Source organism: Ovis canadensis, chromosome 1 (genome assembly GCF_042477335.2).
Source record: "Ovis canadensis isolate MfBH-ARS-UI-01 breed Bighorn chromosome 1, ARS-UI_OviCan_v2, whole genome shotgun sequence".
Taxonomy (NCBI): domain Eukaryota; kingdom Metazoa; phylum Chordata; class Mammalia; order Artiodactyla; family Bovidae; genus Ovis; species Ovis canadensis.
In genome coordinates, this window is record NC_091245.1 from 111,831,948 (window position 1) to 111,840,740 (window position 8,793).

At 62.0% G+C, this 8,793-nt stretch overlaps 1 protein-coding gene across 2 annotated transcripts; it reads right to left on the reverse strand.

Moving 5' to 3' along the window:
• Nucleotides 1–1,171: 1,171 nt before the first annotated feature.
• Nucleotides 1,172–8,486, reverse strand: IGSF8 (immunoglobulin superfamily member 8). Of its 2 annotated transcripts, XM_069545514.1 has the most exons (8): nucleotides 8,399–8,486; nucleotides 7,985–8,142; nucleotides 4,650–5,027; nucleotides 3,391–3,852; nucleotides 2,684–3,091; nucleotides 2,053–2,466; nucleotides 1,591–1,721; nucleotides 1,172–1,427 (listed from the first exon to the last, which is right to left on the reverse strand). In XM_069545514.1, exons 2-7 carry the CDS (start codon nucleotides 8,040–8,042, stop codon nucleotides 1,606–1,608), a joined length of 1,836 nt encoding a protein of 611 aa, XP_069401615.1. In that variant the 5' UTR covers nucleotides 8,043–8,142; nucleotides 8,399–8,486; the 3' UTR covers nucleotides 1,172–1,427; nucleotides 1,591–1,605. The 2 variants fall into 2 exon arrangements, with proteins under 2 accessions (XP_069401615.1, XP_069401607.1); XM_069545506.1 differs by lacking the exon at nucleotides 8,399–8,486 and having other exon boundaries at nucleotides 7,985–8,261.
• Between the last annotated feature and the right edge of the window lie 307 nt (nucleotides 8,487–8,793).

The following is an 8,793-nucleotide window of genomic DNA, read 5'->3' on the forward strand; positions in this document are numbered from 1 at the left end:
GGGGGGAGCACCCCACTGTGCTGCATTCCAGGCTGCGCAGCTGGGGTCCTATGAGACGCTGTACCTCCTGGAAGCAGGAAGGAGCCATGCCAGCTCAGAGAGGACGTCTTTGCCTCAGATCAGGGTCATCTGGGCACCATCAGTCAAAGATGAGGTCCCTGCACCCTGGCATCAATTGTTCGCAAAAAAAAAAATGTTTGGGGGTGGGGTGGGGTGTGCTTTTGGTTCAATTTGCTGAGACGGCTGGAGTTGGATAGACGGGAGGGGGCTGCTGGTGCCCACACTTGCTCCTGTGGTAGTTCACCCACTGCAGAGAACTGAGGCTGGACGGGAGGCCTGAGACCCTGCCGCCCCTCTCCTCACGCCCAGCCACCTCTCAGGGCCCCGCTGTGTGCGGCGCAGGGAGTCTGGAGACCCGGGTTCGAGTCCTGACACTGCCACTACTTAGTTCTATGACTCTGGGCAAGTCGCGTCACTTCTCTGAGCCTCGGTTGCCCCATCTGTAAAAACAACACTTGGCAAACTGGTAATGCTCAATAAATGTTTAAATCACTGAGCTGAAAGAGATCAGAGAATCCTTAGGCAGAGACAAATTCCGGGAGCCCCAAGGGCACGGGAGGGGATGGGGGGCAGCCAGGAGGAGCAGGGGCTTTGTAGGGGCTCCTCTGAGTGCTGTCCGCCCGCCACCCGGGCGGCTGTGTTCTGGGGCTTCCATTCTGCTGCTGTCAGACCGAATAATGAAGATCAGGAGGGAAAGGCTGAGGCCCCAGGGCCTGGGGGGAGGAGTCAGGTCCAAGATCAGCCTGATCAAGAGGCTGAGATTGTAGAGTAGCACGGGAACTCAGAAAGGGGGGTGCTGGGCCCTGGAAGCCCCTGCCCTGCAACCTGGGAGAAGTCTTGAGGCGAAGGCTTGCTCAGCTGGAACTCACCCCCCTTCCTCCCTTCCCGCCCCAAGCAAGAATCCCTACAGGAATCAGCTCTGCACTGACAGCTCGGACAGCAGATGGGACCCAGGTGTCCCTCCTGGGGTGGGTGGCATGGCCCACGGAGGCCAGATGGTGTTTGTAGGGGGAAGAGCGACCCAGGTTGTCCAGAAGAGGCCGTCAGCCCCCAGCAGCCTCCCTGCCACCCGTCCCAGCCTCCACGGCAGGGAAGACACAGCCAGCCCGGATTTTATAAAACAAGTTTATTCACATTTTAGAAAAACTAATTCTAGGACAGGGAACTGCCTCTCTTTGGGCTGGGTATGAGATCATGAACAGAAGGCCAGAGGGAGGAGCTTGGGAAGGAAGGCGTGGGGGATGGGGGGGTCACGTCTCCCACTCTGGGTGGGAGTCGGTCAAATAAATTAAAGGAAGGGAAGGCAGAGGGAGAGGGTATTCAGACACCAAAGGCAGGCTTGCGGCTGGGCTGGAAGACAGTCACATCTGCAGGAACAGGAGAGCAGGCTGTGAGGGGGCTAGGGAGAGCGTGACTCCCTCCTGGCCCTTGCCAGGGTCCCGCAGAGCTGAGAGCGGCTGGGTAGGGCCAGGGAGGGAGCCGTTCATCTCAGGACTGGGGAGGACAGGGATGGGGGTTCTCACCCCTCACCTGGGGTGGGAGGAATCACCGTTTCCGCAGCCGCTTCATGAAACAGCAGGTGATGGAGCCGAGGATGGTGGCTCCGACGACTAGCGCAACCCCCGCGCCCACCAGCAGGGGCACAAACAGAGTGTCCAGGGCTGGGCGAGAGAGGATGGCTCTGCTCAGCCTGGGGTGTCCCTGCTCTCCACCCACAGTCCCACCCATCTGCCAGCACCTTCTGTCAAGCTGTCCACACCACCTCCCCCCCACACACAGTCTTCTGCCGGCTCCCTGCCTTCTCTGCACTCAAGCCAGTACCCACCACCAGGACACTGGAGCAGCTGGGTGGCGAACGGCCGAAAGCTGGACTTTGGGAGGAGAAAGAGGGACCAGAGGGACAGCTAGTGGGAGGATCAGATGCAAAGGAGAGAACAAGAGCGGGGGATGGGGGGAGGCCTGAGCAAGGAGGAGAGGGCGGGCGTCACTCACCATGCGTGTATGGGTAGACTGTGACAGGCCCCGAGCGGGCACTGCCCGCCTGGTACCAGCTGTAGTCAGCGTGCTGCACCCAGGCGCTGGGGGCACAGTGGTACACGCCTTCGTCCTCAGGCCCCAAGCTGTGCAGTCTCAGCCGATGGCTTCGGGGCCCCACCAGCTCCACGCTGACGGGGCCTCCTCCAGGCCGGACCCCCAGCTCCGCCACACCGTCCTGGCCCACCCCGCCCACCAGCTGGGCAGGGGCAGAGCTCAGCTCCCCCTCCTCCGGCCGCTCCACCCACCAGCTGGCAGCAAGCCGCAGCCCAGGGGGGCCGCCCCGCACGGAGACGTTGCAGAGCAGGGAGGCAGTCTCCCCGCGGTACACTGCGCCTCCCGCCAGCCAGGCCACGGCCTCCAGCACCACACCTGCACAACGAAGGTCAGAGGTGAAAGGTCAGGGCACATGGGATTAGGACCACTGTCCAAGCAAGCCCCCAGAAATTCAGTGTTCCCACAATCTTAGAAGAGGAGTGTGAGGCTAAGACATGGAAGCAGCTGATGGAGAGGGAGAGAGGCTCAGAAACGGAAGGGAAAGGTTCTACAGACCCCGAAACCTGTCCAGGGTCCAGCCTGCCCCGCTCACCTTCTTCTCGGACGTGCACGGGGAGGGGCCGGGAGCGAGCACTGGCGGCTTCACGAAGCCGGGCCCCAGACCCTCGGACGTAGGCCTTGGCTAGGCAGCGGTAGGTGCCCGCATCCCCAGGCCGGGCAGCCTCCAGCCGTAGCCGGTAAGTTCGGGAGGCCACCTTCTCCATGGCAATGTGCCGGCCCTCGTAGCCAGGGCCCAGGCTGCCCACTCCCTCCGTGTCCAACTGGGCCACCAGGCGGCCGGGCCCAGGTGCCCCTGCGGGTGCCATCTCCCAGCCCACAGAGTAGGCGGCATGACGGCCCGGGGGGGGCAAGGCCCCCGACACATTGCACAGCAGCTCCAAGGGCTCCCCTGGGCCGACCCGACGCTCACCAGGCCCTACTGTCACTGCCAGCTGGCTGGCTGGAACACAGGCAGGAAAGAGGTGTCAAGGAGCCAGGAGAGGGCACGGAGCACCTGTCCCCCCTTGACAAGAGGAAACTGCCCCCCATCTCTCCCACCCGGGGGCCCGACTCTCACCCTCAGCCGCGGCCCTCCCATCTCCACACCCATATCTGAGCAGAGAAAACCCATCATGGGGACAGATGCTAACGGGAAGCAATGCTAACGAGACTGCTCACTCGAGGTCTCGGACCACGGTCCTCTAGGGTCCCTGAGATACTCTGGCTCCCAGCTGGCACTGGGGGACCCCAGGCACTCACACAGTGTCTGAACATCCACGTGCGCCAGCACAGCCCTCTTCTCTGCTATCTGGGCCCAGCTGCCATCCGGATCCTGAATCCACTCGGTGGCAGTGCAGTGGTAGGTGCCTGCATCGTCCGCTTGGGCACCGCCCAGCACCATGCGGTACCGCTCGGACCCCTCCTTGCCCAGCCGCAGCTCCCCGGCTGCCAGTCGTGCGGCATAGGGGGCTCCAGCGTCCACTGCCAGGTCGGGCCGGAGCCCCACCACTTCCTGCAGAGTCGCTCGCCCCACAGGCACCTCGGGCACAGCCCGCCCAAAGGACACGGCCAGGTGTGTGTGCTTCTGCGTGCTCGTCCTCGCCAGGCAGCCCAGTGCCAGCTCCTGCCCCTCATGCACTGTGAGGCGAGGGGGTGAAGTCGGGGCCTGGCGGCCTCGCGGCCCCGGGGGGCTAGCAGACACCTGCAGCGTGTCTGGAAGAACTAGAGAGAGCAGGTGGAGTGAGGGGGCGCTGTTGACCTGTGTGAGCTGTTTTCCACCTACAACTTATTTCCCTAAATAGACCGTGAGATCCTAGAAGGCAGAGACTTCGTGTTGTATCATTGCTTCTGTAACCCCAGTGGTGCCAAGCCCAGTGCTGGCACACAGCAGGCACTCAGTAAATACTTGCTGAGTTTCATAGAACCAGCTCATCGCCTACTCACCCTTATGTTTGAGAGTGACCCCTGTTTGAAATACTCAGCTAAGTGGCTCTGTCTTCCTTCCCGGAAGACAAAGAACCTTAAGAGAGCAAGAATGTCACATGGTCTCCCTCTTCCTACCCTGCCTCTACTTTCCCCACTCCTCCCCCAGATCTGGATCCTGAAATCTCCAGGCATGGAGTCTGTTCACCCTATGGGGCTCCCCCACCCTCCAGGGAATGGAAAGCTTCAGGACACTTCCCCGTCTCCCAGGAAGCCGCTTGATAGAGTAAGAGCTGTGCTGTGCTTAGTCATTCGGCTGTGTCTGACCCTGTGTGACCCCATGGACTGTAGCCTGCCAGGCTCCTCTGTCCATGAGGATTCTCCAGGCAAGAAGACTGGAGTCGGTTGCCATGCTCTCCTCAATAAGAGCTGTGGACTGGAATGAAGAGTTCTGGGTTAGAGTCCCAGGCCAGTCACTAATTTGCACAAAGTCAAATTAGGGGACCTCCTTGGACCTCAAGTCCCTCTTGAGTTGCGGCTGGCCCTGACTTCCTGCCTTTGGGAGAGAGTGGCCCCACCCTCTCAGGGCCCAGTACCTCTCAGTTCCACTTTGCCGCTGTAGCTGCCCAGGTAGCGGGCATCAGTGGAGGGTGTGTAGCATTCGTAAATGCCAGCATCCTGGGCCTGCAGGTGGGAGATCCTGAGCACCGCGGCATCACCCTGCAGACGCTGCACCTGAACCTCGCCAGCTGCCACTCGGGGCCCAAAGATGGCGTAGGAGAACCGGGTGTCCCTGGTGCTGACAATGCCCAGGGCAGCCTCTGGGGCCTCGGGCCTGTACAGGAACCACTCGAAGTCCTGCTGGGCAGAGCCCTCGTAGCCACTGACATTGCAGGAGATGGAGACGGCAGTGCCAGCCACACGGTACAGGGGCCCCTGAGGGACCAGCACTTCCCGGGCACAGCACCCAATTCCTACGGGGAAGGACGAAGTTAGGCACGCCTGGGTCCTCACTGCATCCCCCCGGCACCCGCATCATCCTTGCTGCCTGCTTGTGAAAGGAAAGGAAACCCGAGGACACTCGGTGTACAGCTTGGGCCCCGTTCTGAGAACCAGGAAAGGATGCTGGGAGGCAAGACACCTGGGTCTCAAGGAGGTGGTGGGAGAGAGCCGGTTAGCCTCAGAACACAGAATCATCCCTGTTCCTGGCAGGCCAGAAGCAGAGCAGCTAAGTGAAGGAAGGGGTGTATCTGCTTTCTGATTTAACCATTGCTTGATTCCAGCTGCACCTCCCCTTATTACCCCACTCTTCTGTCTGCGGACCAGGTGAGCCTTCTAGCTAAGGGATCCTGAGACCACATGTCCCCCTCCTTTATTTAAAAGGAGCTGGAAAAACTTTGATCAGAAGGGCTGGTTGGCCCAGCTGTGTCACCTGGGCCAGGGGACTCCAGACAATGGAGCCACTGGCCCGGGCAGGAGAGGGTACAGGCCCTGTCAGTTCTCACCACAGCATCCCTCCCCCCTCTCCAGCTGTGTCATGAGCTCACTGCTTCTCCGCCCTCTGGGGCTGCCGAGGCAGCTGAGGCTCATGGGGCAAGAACCAGCCTCTGCCCTGGGCTCTGGGGGCAGAGGCTCCCCTCCCCCACCAGTGCCTGCCAACCTTCCCCGAAGGCCCAGCTGACACACAATCCTCCCCCCACCCCCTAAACAAAAGCCTTAATTTGCATATAGTGTGCATTCATTTACATACGGCTCGCTTTCTGTAGGGAGGCTGTAACGACCACCACCCGGCCCCCAACCCGCCCTCACGGTTGTCCCCTCCCATCTTTCTCTCCTCAGAGAGGCCAAAACTTCTTCACCCCACCCTCACCCCTAGCCTGCCCTCAAAGGGTAGCCCTGTGGCCTTGGACGGCTCAGCTTCTTCTTCTGTCTTTCCACAGCCCCAAATCACAGAATCTCAGGACACAAGGAGGGCTGGGTCAACTCTCTACCTCCATCTTACAGATGAGAAAGGTAAGGTATGAGAAGTAGAATGTCTTGGCCAAGTTCCTACTATCCTTGGCTGGCCAGAGGCAATGGGAACACACAAGGGGAGGCCTGAGGGCAATGGCCTCACCAAGCAGAGCATCACTCCAGGGACAGACCCTAACCTTTCTGCAGGGGGGGGAGGAAAACACCTAGTCTGTAGTCAGACTGTCCTCCAGAAGCCCTCCCCATAGCTCCGTCTTCTCCCTGCGGCTGAGTCATGGGGAGACCTCGTGGCTGCTCAGTTAGAGCACAGGCTGGGAGTCTGGAAGCCGAAGCCGAGTTCCACCTCCATGCCCAATCCCAGCTGTACCGTGTGGACTAGCCCCATCCACACTACACTGGAGGAGAGCTAGGAGCTCTCCACTTTGACAGGGAGACAGCCTGTGACTCAGAAGGGCCCTGCCTCAGGGCATTTCATAATCAGCATGACGGGCTGGCCTAGGGGCAGACTCTGCTCAGGAGGGCCCCCTCCCATCTTCCTGGCTCCACAACTGCTGATGCTTGGAGATCCCCATGGGAAAGTCACCCTCACCGCCTTGGGAAACCAGCTGCCAGGGAGCTCTCTCCAGGCCCCCTCCTGTGGGTTAGCAGAGAAGGAAAGGAGAGCAAAGAGACCTGCTTCGGGTCTCTGGGGTGGGTTCAAATGCAAGCCCCAGCACTCACTCAGTGTGTTCTCTGGGGCAAGTTATTTCATTTTCCTCACCTTCAAAGTAACAGTAAGTGCCCGCATCCGGGACACTCAGATCCCACAGACTCTCTTATCTCTCAGCGCCACACTTACCCTGGGCTCCTCTCCGCGCCACGCTGCCCACTGGGGAAAAGAGGCCCAGTGCTAGGTAACCAGGGCCCACAGCTCCCTGCTCTGTATGGCCCCGCCTAGGGCCCCAAGGAGAGGACTCATTCTAGTCCCACAGGGCCCCGGGACCTATGCAGTACAGGGAGGCCGCTTGGCTCTGAGATGGAGCGCTGGTCTAGAAACAGGCGGCTAGGGCTACGTCAGCCTCTGCCTTAACTATGGCAGCTCCGAATCCGGGCACCAAAGCCACCCCCTCGCCGCCCTCTGTTCTGATTTCAAGGGTTGCAGTCTCCTGAGTCTGTGTAGGCAGCCACCGTCCCATCCTCCTCCCCAGGCCAGCCCTACAGGGAGCCCTCCAGTCCACACCCAGAACATTCCCACTGTCACTCCCTCATGCAGCCTTGCAGCAGTGGCTCAGACAGCCCACCGTGAACACCCACCACAACAGACACGGGGTGCTTGGGGGTCTCAGCATCAGTCTCCAGGGAGCCTGGTTTCTCCTGAGGCAGGGAGGCTGGGACTAAGGGGGTGTGACAGCTGGTGGGAGGCTACAGAGACAAGTGCTATCTGAGAGACCCGACCCAGGATGAGGCTGACGCGTCAGATAATGAAGTTGGAGAGGGGGATGCAGTTAGGGGAGACTTACTTCAAAAGATCGTGGGCAGAACGGGCCCCTGGGCCTCCAGCCAACTCGGGCGATTATGAAGATGGCCAGGCACTGCCCACGCAGGGCGAGTACCTAAGGCCGGGCCTGAAGCTGAGTGTGAGGCAGACAGGAGTCGCAGCGCCCCCCGGACCTGAGTGTGCCAGCAGGGAAGCAGGACCCGGCCCCCGGAGGCCTGGCGGTCCCTGGGGACCGCACTTTGGTGGGTCCAAACTCTGTCCCAGCCTAGGGCCTAGAACTGGGGAGCCTCATCACCCCCGCAAGACTGGCTAGGCCGGCGGCCACAGAGGGAAGCTGGACGCCAGGCCCGGGAAGGCTGGAGGCGCCGCTGAGGGAGAAGGGGCTACCAGGGGCTCCGAAATGCTGGGGAGACGACAGGGCTGAACAGATAGCAGGCACCTGCCGGGCGGGGCTGGGAGCCGGGGCGGGGGGGCCTGGCTTACCCAGCATTAACAGCAGCAGCGGCGGCGGCGGCGGCAACTTGGGACCGAGGGCGCCCATCCTGCACAGCCGGCTCTAGGAAGGCTCTGGGGGGCGGCGCGGGCTCTGGGTGACCAGGGGTTCGGGGGGCGCATGCCCGGGTGGGGGTCACGAAGCGGAGCTGCGAGGCGTGGGTGCGCGGAGCGGAGCTGAGCTAAGCGGGAGCTGCCAAGTCCCCGCCCTCTTCCCTCCTCCCTCTCCCCTCCTCCTCGCCACCTCCTACTGCTTTCCCTCCCGCCTAGGCTACTAGGAAGACCGTTCCCGCCCCGCGTTGCCCCGACGCCTCCCAGCCTTGCCCAGGCCCCGCCCCGGCCCTGGGCTGCTGGCCCCAGTCTGGCCCCGCCCCGGTCCCCAACTCCGCCCCAACCCCTTCCGACCCTGGCCCCGCTCAGGTCCCCGGTTTGTCCCGACAGGGTCGTGGACCTCGGCCCCGGCTCTGCCTGCCCCAGTCTCCGCCCCGACCTCAGCCTAGGCCCAGCCCGGGTGCGGCTCGGGTACTCGGCTCCGCCCAGACCCCGGCCCAGGCCCGCCCCCCTCAGCCCTAGCTCCGCCCCGACCCCGGTCCGCGGGCTGGAGGCACAGGAGCTTGGCCAAGTCCCCACAAGCTCCGCAGAGTGCACAGGTGCCCTGCACAGTCTTGTTTTTCTCCGAGAGTTAGATGCTAGGGCCCTGGGATGGGCGAAGTGACTGTGCCTTCGTATTTAGAACCTGGCTATTTGCTCTGGACCTCTAGGCCTCGCCGCAAATCCTGCTGAAACGGGAAAGGGCGGAT

Coding starts and splice junctions, on each gene's coding strand:
- IGSF8 (XM_069545514.1), bottom strand. CDS start 8,042: ATGGGCGCCCTCGGTCCCAAGTTGCCGCCGCCGCCGCCGCTGCTGCTG. Junction 5,028..7,984: donor GCTGCTGCTGTTAATGCTGG/GTAAGCCAGGCC, acceptor CCTTCCCCGTAG/GAATTGGGTGCTGTGCCCGG. Junction 3,092..3,390: donor CGTGGATGTTCAGACACTGT/GTGAGTGCCTGG, acceptor CCTGTGTTCCAG/CCAGCCAGCTGGCAGTGACA.